The sequence below is a fragment of the Onychomys torridus genome, chromosome 7, assembly GCF_903995425.1.
Source record: "Onychomys torridus chromosome 7, mOncTor1.1, whole genome shotgun sequence".
Lineage (NCBI taxonomy): Eukaryota > Metazoa > Chordata > Mammalia > Rodentia > Cricetidae > Onychomys > Onychomys torridus.
This window is the reverse complement of record NC_050449.1, coordinates 15,988,844-15,999,641: the sequence shown is the minus strand read 5'-3', so window position 1 is coordinate 15,999,641 and position 10,798 is coordinate 15,988,844. Positions and strand designations below refer to the sequence as shown.

The 10,798-nt window shown below is 57.8% G+C and overlaps 2 protein-coding genes across 2 annotated transcripts; both read right to left on the bottom strand.

Annotated features, from left to right (window-relative positions):
- Nucleotides 1-655: 655 nt before the first annotated feature.
- Nucleotides 656-7,844, bottom strand: Icam5 (intercellular adhesion molecule 5). Its single transcript, XM_036193821.1, has 11 exons — nt 7,496-7,844; nt 6,349-6,618; nt 5,889-6,209; nt 5,108-5,395; nt 4,636-4,890; nt 4,290-4,538; nt 3,221-3,463; nt 2,864-3,142; nt 2,538-2,777; nt 1,816-2,079; nt 656-1,044 (listed from the first exon to the last, which is right to left on the bottom strand). Exons 1-11 carry the CDS (start codon nt 7,575-7,577, stop codon nt 788-790), a joined length of 2,748 nt encoding a protein of 915 aa, XP_036049714.1. The 5' UTR covers nt 7,578-7,844; the 3' UTR covers nt 656-787.
- Nucleotides 7,845-9,194: 1,350 nt separating this feature from the next.
- Nucleotides 9,195-10,438, bottom strand: Icam4 (intercellular adhesion molecule 4 (Landsteiner-Wiener blood group)). The gene is made up of 3 exons (XM_036193823.1): nt 9,954-10,438; nt 9,544-9,849; nt 9,195-9,404 (listed from the first exon to the last, which is right to left on the bottom strand). The coding sequence occupies exons 1-3, from the start codon at nt 10,318-10,320 to the stop codon at nt 9,286-9,288; spliced, it is 792 nt and encodes a 263-aa protein (XP_036049716.1). The 5' UTR covers nt 10,321-10,438; the 3' UTR covers nt 9,195-9,285.
- Between the last annotated feature and the right edge of the window lie 360 nt (nt 10,439-10,798).

Below are 10,798 nucleotides of genomic sequence, written 5' to 3'. Positions count from 1 at the left end.
ACAAATAACTCTTTGTTCGTTTGGTTTTTCTTCGAAACTTTTCTCTGTGTAGTTCTGGCTGTCCTGGAACTTGTTTTGTAGACCAGGTTGGCCCTGAACTCACAGATTTCCCCTGCCTCTGCCTCCAGATGCTGGGATTAAAGGACACACCACCATTAGCTCAATGAATAACTCTTGAGTGCTGGCTCAAGAGGTGGAGGCAGGAGAAGGAGGGATTCAAGTTCAAGGTCATCCTCACCTACAGAGGGGGTCCAGTCCAGCCTGGACTACATAGGACCGTCTTAAAATACAAAACCTGGGGACATAGCTGGACTTTGCTTGATAGAGCACTTGCCTAGCATGTAGGAGAAGCTAATGATTCTGTTCTCGGCACTTAAAAAACCAAGTGTGGTGGTGCTCGCTGGAATTACTGGGGGAGGATCAGAAGACCAAAGTCATCCTCAGCCACATGGGAAGTTTCAGGCCAACCTAGGCTACTGGAAAGCCTGTCTTAAATAAATAAATAAACAAATAAATAAATAAATAAATAAATAAATGTTACACATATAAGGATATATATATGTATGTGTGTGTGTGTGTGTGTGTGTGTGTGTGTGTGTCCCTTGAGATTGGAATTCAGCCCTCATTGCTGTACATTACTGACAGAGACCCAGAGTCCTTTATAAAAACTTTATTGAGGGGAATGGGTAGAAAATGGAGGTGATGGCCCTGGAGTTGAATAAATAAAGAGAGCGAACAATACATACACCCGCCCCAGAGGCTCCCCGAGGGGTCGCCGGGGGCACGCTCACGAGGTTGTCAGCTGGATGGCGAAGACCTCCCCATCTGCAGGCGACTCTACAGTGCCAGGGGTCTCGGCTCCGCCTTCCGGCGTCCCGCCCGCGCCGTTGAGACACACCGCCTCACCGGAGCTCTCGGCCTCCTGGACGTTGTACTCGCCTTTCTTGCAGGCCGTGGACTGCACGTAGAAGGCCAGGCCGGCCCCCGCGGCCAGCAGCGCCGCGCCCCCTGCCGCACCGCCCACAGCGACCCACAGCCACGGACCTGTAGGCGCAGACCCTCCCTCAGCCCTCCGTGCACCTGCTACCGCAGCCTGATGGAAGAAGAGGCCCAGGAAGGCCTCTCCAGCATCGGGGGCCCCCAAAATACCAATGTACACCCCTCTTGAGCCATGGGGTTATAAGCCCTTGGACCCCTTATACCCTCCTAATGACCCAATTCCTCCTAAGGAGATAGCCTGGAAGGACCAGCTCAGCCTTCCTCTAGCTCTGACAGACCCCAGCCCCAGGACAGACATGAACTGGGGTCACCATCAACTACTCTGAGGCCATCTCTGACTCCAGTTCCCCCTCAGTGAGATGGTGGAAAGTGAATAGAGTCAAGTGTTTCTTAGCTCCTAGTACCCACTCTAAAGGGACACACACACACACACACACACACACACACACACACACACACACACACACACACAGGTCTGTCTCCCTTTTGTGTGTGTTTGAAAGGTCTTATGTGGCATAGGATGGCCTTAGAATCCCTGTATAGCTGAGGATAACCTTATCTCGCATCTTTCCGTGTGTTTCTCCAGTATGGGACACACGTGAGCAGCATCGTCCTGGCTCCTGTCCATTCTCTCTGCCTCCACTTCCTTCCCTTAACCTGTCACCAACAGCCCCAGCCATGAAAGCGCCCTTGGCCTCTGGTCCCTTTGGTCTTGCATACTGAGAGGTAGAGTCGGGGTCAGTAACCCCAAGACCTAGGCCACTCCGTGTTGCATGTCCCTCGCCCCCACCTCCACCCCAGGAACCCGCCACTCACCGGCCACGCGCACCGTGATGCGTCGCGCGTGGCGCCCATGCGCATTGGTGGCTGCGCACTCATACTCGCCGCCGTGGCTGCCCATGGCACCTGCCACGCTCAGCGTGCTGTTGTTGCTGGAGAGGCCGAGGTTGAGAGCCCCCGGGGGCGCGCGCCAGCTGATCTGTGCTGGAGGCCAGGCCTCTGCTCGGCAGGTCAGAGTGAAGTTACCGCCTGGCCGCACGCTCGGGGGCGAGGCCGCCAGCTCGGCCACAACAGGACGGTCTGCAGGGGCACCAAGAGGCTGCTCAGCACTGTGCGTTAATCAAGCATCCTCGAGATGGGGATGTCCACAATCAGCCTGAGATCACCCCTCCTGGGATGGGCGGGCAAAACCGCTGCCTCCTCTGAGAGCCCCACTCCCACTACCCACCTGCTGTGGCAACAGAAGTGCTTGTTTCTTACTGAGGGGTACTGAAAAAGTCCCTCTGAATTCCCAGGGGTTTGCGATTCTCCCCTCCCACGGCTGAGAGAGGGCCTGTGTAATCCTGTAGCCCCCACGTAGACCAGGCTGTCCTCGAACAGAGATCTGCCTGCCTCTGCCTCCCAAGCGTTAGAGTACTGAGACTGGAACGCTTTGCGCGTGCGTGCTGAGCACTCCATCCACTGGACTATACCCTTAGCCCTCAGGGCGCTTTTCTAGCGGTCTGAGACGCCTCCATCCAAACGTCATCCTCACTCACATTCCACACCCACGGTGACCGTCCGTGAATCCGTGCCATGCGCATTGGTGGCCACACAGCGGTAGGTCCCTGCATCCTCTCGGGACACACGCAGCCTCTCCTGCCTTGCAGCACCCTCCCTGGAGCAGAGCACCCGAGGAGAGGGGCGTCCCCTGGCACTGCAGGCCAGCGCGGTAGCCTCAGCTCCTTCCAGCCAAGTCTGGTGACTTGGGCAGTTGGACTCATCCATCTGTGGCGGCGCTGTGCCACCAAAAGGAGAGACTCAGGGAAGGCAGGGACCCTGGGATGCCCCGTACTTCCGCCCACCTGCCCGCCTCCCCGCTCACACTCTGCGCTCACGACGACAGTTTTAACTGTGGAACCGTGCCGGTTGGTGGCGTTACAGAGGTAGACACCCGGTGACAGGTTACTAGAGGTCACAGACTTTCTAGGACCAGGGTTTGAGGACACCAGGGGCAATACCACCCCTTCGCTGGCACCCTCGGAGCCCAGGCACTCCACGCGTGGTTCTGGCTTCCCATCAACTTCACAGGAAAACAGCCTTCCAGATCCTTCTACCCACGTCCAGTTGCTCGGGCAGCTCAGCTCCTCAAAACTGGGGCCATCTAGGAAGCCGGGAAATAGGAGTTCACACTGAGGACGGAGGACGCCAGTGTGGGCTTCTCTCCAGCCACCCCACTCACATTCCACCGTGACGGCCACGTTTTTGGCAGCTGATCCTCTGGCGTTGATGGCTTCGCATCGGTAAACGCCGGCGTGCTCTCGAGCCACAAGCAGGGGCCCTTCCATGACTTCCTCCTTCCCAGAGCGCACACAACTCACGCTAGGCGGTGGAACCCCGTGTGCCACACAGCTAAGCGATGCCTCTGTTCCCTCTAGCCACGTAATATGTTCTGGGCAGCCGACACTGTCCAGCGCTGGGGCATCTGGAAGGGATTTTGTTTTTTAAGGCAGGATGTCCTATAGCTCAGGCTGGCCTTGAACTCATTATGTAACTGAGGACTATATTGACCTCCTGATCCTCCTACCTCCTACTCCCAAGTTCTGGGCTTTAATTGTGACTGGTTTATGCCATGCAGAAAGTGTAACCTGGCTTCATACATGCTAAGAAAACAGTCTACCTACTGAACTGCAGCCCCAGGCCCAAGTTTGGATTTAGAAACCCATCTGATTCCCCAATGCCCTTCTTTCTGTCTGCTTCTGAAAGGGTGTGGCAAGCTATAGGCTGCATGGGAGATCTCGCTTTGGTTTTGAAGACAGGGTTTCTTTGTGTAGTCCTGGTGTTCGGGAACTCACTCTGCAGCCCAGGCTGGCCTGGAACTCGGAGATCTGCCTGCCTCTGCCTCCCGAGTGCTGGGGTTGAAGATTGCGCCTCTTAGCCCTTCCTGAACCGTTTTATTTACTTATTTATTCTGTGTTTGTGTGAGAAAGCACACTACCCAGCCCGTGTGTGGAGATCCGAGCCTGTTCTCTCCTTCCACCCTCACCTGGGTTCTGGAGATAAACTCAGTTGGCCAGGCCCCTTTCCTGAGCTCTCCGGGTCCTGACTGATTCCCACAAGGCGCCCACGAGACCTTCCAGGTACACTGTTTTGACTGCCTGTTCTTGCCAGGCTGTGCCCAGGCACCACCACCAAGTTTATGAACATGCTACAATGTTTTCCCAATTCCCGGCCTCTTTCCCTCTCTGTAGGCCAACCTCCCAAACTCTGCGAACCGAAAGAGATGCGCATGCCCACCTCTCCCTACTCACACTCCACAGTCAGGGTCACGTCCTTGACCGCCTGGCCTTGGCCATTGACTGCTGTACAGCGGTAAGTGCCTGCAAGCGCGCGAGTCACTGGACCCAGCAGGCCCAGCGCCAGCACTGCCCCGCCCTCGGGCCTCACACAGTGCACTGAGGGCTCTGGGTTTCCACGGGCCTCGCAGTGAAGGGTCTGCTCTGGACCCTCGGGCCATGTCCAGCTCCTGGGACAATCCGAGTCATCCAGCCGAGGTGAATCTGCAGGCATGGGCAGAGGAGATACAATAAGGTTAAAGACGGGGCCGTAGCGATGCGGTCCTTGGAGGTCACAAAGACGGGGTGAACACCCACTCACACAGAACACGAAGCTCGGCGCTCTGGTTCTTTCTTAGGGTCTCCCCGTCCACTTCAAGGGCGGCGTCGCAGAAGAAGCCCCGCTTGTCGTCATTCTCCGTGACATTTAACTGGAGCTCAGCTGGTTGTCCCGGTACCACAGCTGAAATTCCCTCCAGGGTGACAAGGGCTCGGGTCCCAGCCCAGCAGCTTATGGTCACCAGCTTCCCCTCAGGGGCTTCTGGCTCACTCAAAGTCAGAAGAGGAGCAGGGAAACCTGGAGGGTGGAGCAGTGGGTGGGGTTCACTGGCCACTGACCCCTCAGTTAACTCAAGCCCTCCCCATCCATTTATTTCCAGCTTCCTTCTGCTCCAGCCCTGGGACTCTCCCGCCCCGCCTGTTCTGGTGTGGAGGCCCCGCCCACTTTAAGGCTCTGCCTTCGTGAGACTCTGGACCCAGCCCCAGCCACTGAAGCCCCTCCTCGATCCCCTTACTATAGACAGTCAGATTTTCCTGGGTCTCCCTGCTTTCACCCCCGAGAGTCACGCTGCACATCAGCTGTCTGGTGCCTTCCTGTTCTGCCCTTGGCGCAGCTGTGGCAGTGGCCACCAGGCTGTCGCCATCGAAGGTCACATCAGGATGCAGCCTCTGATCTCCCAGCGAGAGGTAAACCCCGGCTTCTGGGGCAGGAAACAGTCCATCCAAAGTGCAGCTCACCGGCCTTTCTGAGCCCACTTCTAAGAATCGGGGAGCAACCAGGCTCGGGGGGATTGGAGGCAGGGCTGGAGGAGGCAAAGAACCGGAGCTTGAGTTTACGTGTTAAATATTCAATGTGGACCAAGCAATGTACATGCTCTGTTTAGCTTCATCATAAAAATACAAAAGGGAGCCGGGCGGTGGTGGCGCACGCCTTTAATCCCAGCACTCAGGAGGCAGAGCCAGGCGGATGTCTGTGAGTTCGAGGCCAGCCTGGTCTACAGAGAGAGATCCAGGAAAGGCACAAAGCTACACAGAGAAACCCTGTCTTGAAAAACCAAAGGGGGAAAAAAAAGGTCGGCGACGTGGCTCAGCGAAAACAGGCGCTTGCCGCCAAGCCTGACGACTTGATTCGATCCCTAGGTCCCACGGGGCGGAAGAAGAGAACCAACTCCCACTAAAGTTGTCTTTTTTTTTAACTTCCACACATGCACCGTGGCGTGTGCATAAAGGTGTGCGCCACTACACCTGGCTGCCCCTAAGCTTCTTTAAAACTTGTCCGTCAGGGTCCACACTCACCAAAGGTGTGGAGCTGTCTGAGGGCGGAGCTGTTTGCAAAGAGTCCCAGGCCGTGTGGCCTCAGGTCCAGCTCCGCGAGGCATGAGAAATTGACCCCGTGGTCCTCCCTGCGCGCCAGGACCGTGGCGGTGAGCATCGCGCCGCGCGCTCGGGGTGGCTCGCCCACGAAACTACGGCGGGTCAGCTCTTGGGTGCCCCGCAGCAGAGTCAACGTGAGGCTCGCTCGGGGTCCCGCTCCCGGAACCCTGCAGCTCAAGGTGAAGTTCTCGCCCACGGGTTGCCAAGGAGGTAGCGGCATTAGCTCTACCCGATCCGGCCGCTCTGCAAGGGACGGAAACTTCGGCTCTAGAGAGCGGTAGCGCTCACCCGGTTGCGCGTGGGAAGGAGGGCGTGAGGGCCGGTGGGCGGAGCTTGAAGGGGAGGTCCTGGGACCTAAGGGGCGTGACCACCCACAACTCACGGAAAGTTCGAATGAGCCCACGCGCTTGTAGTGTGCGGCGCGCGCAGCGGAAGAAGCAGACGGGTTGGGTCTCTGGCTCTCGGATGTCCACCAGCTGCCGAGCCAGCCAGCGCAGACCCCTCTGGGTCCCGTTCCGGCGCAGCGAGGTCTCCAGGCCACCGCGCTCCGGCCGCGGACAGTTAGTGCTGCAGTTGAGCCACAGCGAGCCCCCGCGCTCCACGAGCGCCATGCGGGGCTGAAGGTCCGCCCAGAAAGGTTCCAGCGCGACCGCTGCCCGGGAAAACGCGGGCTCAGCCTGGGGAACCCCTCTCTGAAACCTTAGCGCCCCTATATCCCAAATCAGGGGGCTCTGCAAGGACGAGGAGAGGCCACCGCCAAGAAATAGCACGGGAGTCCCGCAGCCCACTCAGGCTTCGAGGCTGGCACACTCTCAGAGGGGCGTCTCTGGAAGCCTTGCTTTCTAAGGCAGAGATGGGGAAACTCGGTGCGGGGAGAATGGGGTCTCGGATGCACACGTCAATAGTGGGGAGGAGGAGACTCCAGTGGGGGGGATGGGGAACCAAGTGAGTCTCAAGACTCTGGCACATTGTCAGGAATTGGGGGTGGGGAGACACACTGAGGCTGGAGGGGCAGGCAAAAGCGAAGTAGAGATGAGACTAAGTCAAAGGCTTAAAGGAGACTGTCCCCAAACTTGAGTAACTTGGACAGAAAGCATGAAGGCTGGACTCCGGGAAGGAACCGCGGGAAAAGCCCCAGAAAGCCGGTTGCCAGGGCTACAGGTGGAGGGGGGACAGGGCCTCTGAGTCATAACAGTTGAGGAAATGGGGGTCTTTGAGGATCACGAATAGGGGTGATGCCAGTCCGTGAACCATAGGGCAGGAAAGAAATAGGAAAGCCACAGTGTCTCTCCTGAGCGGGGTTGGGTGCAAAATCCCGAATCCAGAAAAGGTGCTGGGCTCAGATCTGAAAGATCGAGGTGTGTTGGGGTGGAGGAGGGACGGGGAGAAGCCCCGGGCTCCAGGTGGTGGCAGAAGCGTGGGAAGCAAGAAGAGGGCGGAGCCTGGAGGGGACACCCCGGTCGCCCTCTCTGGTCCTTCAAAACCGCCCCCGCCTTGTCCACCTGGCTCCGCGGGCGGGCTATTCTTACCTGAGATGCCGAGGATCCCCAGGCTCAGGACAGCCCAGAGGCCGAGGAGCGCTCGGCTCAGCCCTGGCGAAGGCCCCGGCATTGCCGCGGCTGCCGGGGAGGGGAGAACGCAGGAGGAGAGGGGAGCGCGAGTGATGGAGAGCCGGGCTGGGAGGACGGCGCAGCGCAGCGGGTGGAGTGTGGGGGTGGCAGAGTTGCGCCCAGGGATTGGTTTAAACGTTGGTAACTTGGTTTCCAAGGAGGGGGCGGTGGTAGAGGCGGTGATGGGGGGCGAACTGGCGGGAGGCGAGCACGCACTGGGCTGCTCCCGGTCTTAGTGCAGAGGATCTGACCGGCAAGAGCGGTCCCCCGTGGGGGGAGGGGTCTACGTGGAGGTCGGCCTAATGGTCTAAAGCCTCTGGGCGCGACCACGATCTCCCGCGTCATCTGTGGTGAAGGAAGGGAGGGATGTTGCGAGGCCCTGCCCAAACTCCATCCTAGGTATAGATTCTGGGATAACGCGCTAGGGCTCCAAGCCACGCCCATCTTCGGCCCCTCCCACCAGCGCCCCTTGGAGCAGGTGGATGGTGAGGTTGCTTGTGGAATCTTGGGGAGTCGTAGTATGCCGACAAGGTGGTTTTAAGGGGAGGGTGTGGGTCGTAGTATGCCTCTCTTAACTGATGCTTAGTTTTGACCTCTAGCAGATTGAGGATGGGAGCCACTCCCCTAAGACCTCCTCCGCGCACGCGGCGAAGGGGGGGGGGGATCAAGTGCCCGCGAGTCGCAGACACGTGTGCGTGTGCGCAGCGTTCGCGGGCGTCTAAATTAGAGTCGGCTCCGGCACCCGATCTGTATTTACCCAGCGTGCAGCGGGAATATGTCTACAATGCTGTTGTGAACCAAGTCTCTCGGGAGAGCATCTGCGCGTTCCTCGCCTTGGGCGCCGCAGCCTCTGCTGAATAACTAGTGAGTTTCTGCAGTCCAAACTGGACCAGAAGATCAATTGGGGACACTTGAGACCTCGTACCTGTCTCCAAGCTTTGACACCCCTCCCCACATGCATACCTGGCTGGATGACAACAAACACGTTGCCCGGATGGAAGTCTGTGACAGCCCATGTGGCCTGAGCAATCATCTCTAACTTGTTGCTATGCTAGATTTCCTATCTGGGTATCCGCTTCTCTAATCCCTGCAGGAGGCCCCGCCCAATCTTGTGCTTAACTCCCCCCGCCCCCTTCATTAATGGTAACCCCAGGTAGCTCCACCCACTGGCCTCAGTAACGCGCAAGATCTGTAGTGGAAAAGGAGGTAGGAGAAGAGAAACTTAGCTTCCAATCAGAGATGTGGTGTGTATCCGCGGAGCCAATCAGGAAAAGCCATACCAAGAGCTAGCCCTCCCCCAACCCAGGGCCTAGAGGGAGGCCAGTTTAGCCCTTCTGCCCTGCAGGGATAAACCCAGCAAAACACTCTGCGGGGACCCCAAACTGCCCATGAAGGAGAAACTTAAGCTGCCCTGAAACACACGAGGTGTTGCTTCCTCCAGTCTCGGGTATTGAAACCAAGGCCAGGCAAACGTACTACCCCAGGCTACAAGTCTTCCGGCCCTGCAAACGTACTACCCCTGAGCTACAATTCTTCAGGCCCTAGACAAGAAATTTGGAGAAAGCAGGGTCCCCTAAAAAGGAAACCACTTCCTTCAAGAACCGTTGGACAGAGACCAAGGAAGAAGGCTTTATTGATCCATTAAGAGTATCTGAACCAGTTGCTCTGGGCTTCTTTTTCCTCTCCCTCGTCAGGCATTGAACACCCGCCTATAACTGAGTCTGCACGGCCAGGCACTTGCGCACGTAGACAGTCCCCACAGCCAGAAGGATCCCCACTAGGGCTGCGATGGAGGCAGAAGACAACGCTTTGGAAGCTGGACTCAGAGCTAGGAGCGGGAGTGAAAGTCAGGAACCAGGAAGTCTGAGGCCCTCCAAGCGTGGAGCCCACGCCTGTTCTGTGGGCCCTCGTGGAGTGGCAACATCCCCTCTCCCGTACCAATCCCCCGAGGTTGCAGGGTGCCTCACCGAGGACCTGCAACATGACAGGTGCAGAACTGCTGCGCACAACTAGCCCGTCGAGATTGAGGCGTGCATGGCAGGTTAGTGGTTGCCGGAGGTCGTTGGGTCCTGCCCGCATCACGTAGGTCAAAGTGACATTAGCCAGATCTGAACCGTTGAAGCGCTCCAGACTTTCAAAATAAACCACTCGGCCACCTCTCCTCAGGCTCACCACCAAATACCCCACGGGGAACACGTGTGTCACATAGCAACGTAGAGTGTACTTGTGGCCCACTAGGACAGGAGGCTCCATGATCACGCTTCTCGGCCGTTCTAAGGCAAGAAGGGTAAGACCTGCAGGCACCTCCTAAAGCAACTACCCCACTCCTCCACCCTCTCCCCTTACCCCACCCGGCCTGAGCCCGGGTCTCCCTCACTGTAAGCGGTGATCCTGGCGGTGGCCTCGCGCGTTTCTCCTGCGCAAGTAACGATGCAGCGCACCTTGGAATCCCAGGCCCTCACATCCAGTAGCTGGTAAGATACCCAACCGGATCCATTGAGTGTCTTTCCCTGCCGCAGCTGAGTGCGCAGGCTGGTACGCACCGGCAGGGGGCAGCTGTGGCTGCAGTTAAGCCACACCGAGCCCCCGGGAGGCACAGCCTCCAGCTCCGGATTTAAACGCACCAAGAAAGGCGTTGAGATCCCGGAAGGCGCCGGAGGGCTTTGCATCCGTTCCTGCTGGGGGCTCCCACTCCTCGGATAGGCGGCAACCAGCAAAAGCGACGGGAACAGGACAGACGCCATGGCACATAGCCCGCGCTGAGGAGCAGGGGCCAGGGAGCTTCGACTGGCCCTGGAGATAAGGCTCCCTGGCCACGCCCCAGAGTGGGCCCAGCAGCCCAGTTGAAGACACCGCCTAGCCTGGACTCCAAAATGGCACATCAGACCCCACAGTTAATCAGAAGTCACTGCACTTTCCTGAACTGGGCTTTAGTTTGCACTTAAGCCCCAGGAGGTCATTAAATGGATTTTAGTAGGTTATAGTGGTAGCTCAGGCCTTTAATCACAGCATTCAGGTGACAGGCAGGCGGACCTCTGTGACTTAGAGGCCAGCTCATTCCACATAGGTTTCAGGATAGCCAGGGCTGCGCAGAGACCATGTCTCAAAACAAAGACCAAGGAAAAAACCAACAAAAAACTAGTTTGCAGACTCAGGGTTGGGGTTACCAGGCAACACTCTGAGGCAGTGGGGGGAGTCAGGAATACTTAGAAAGGACCTAGC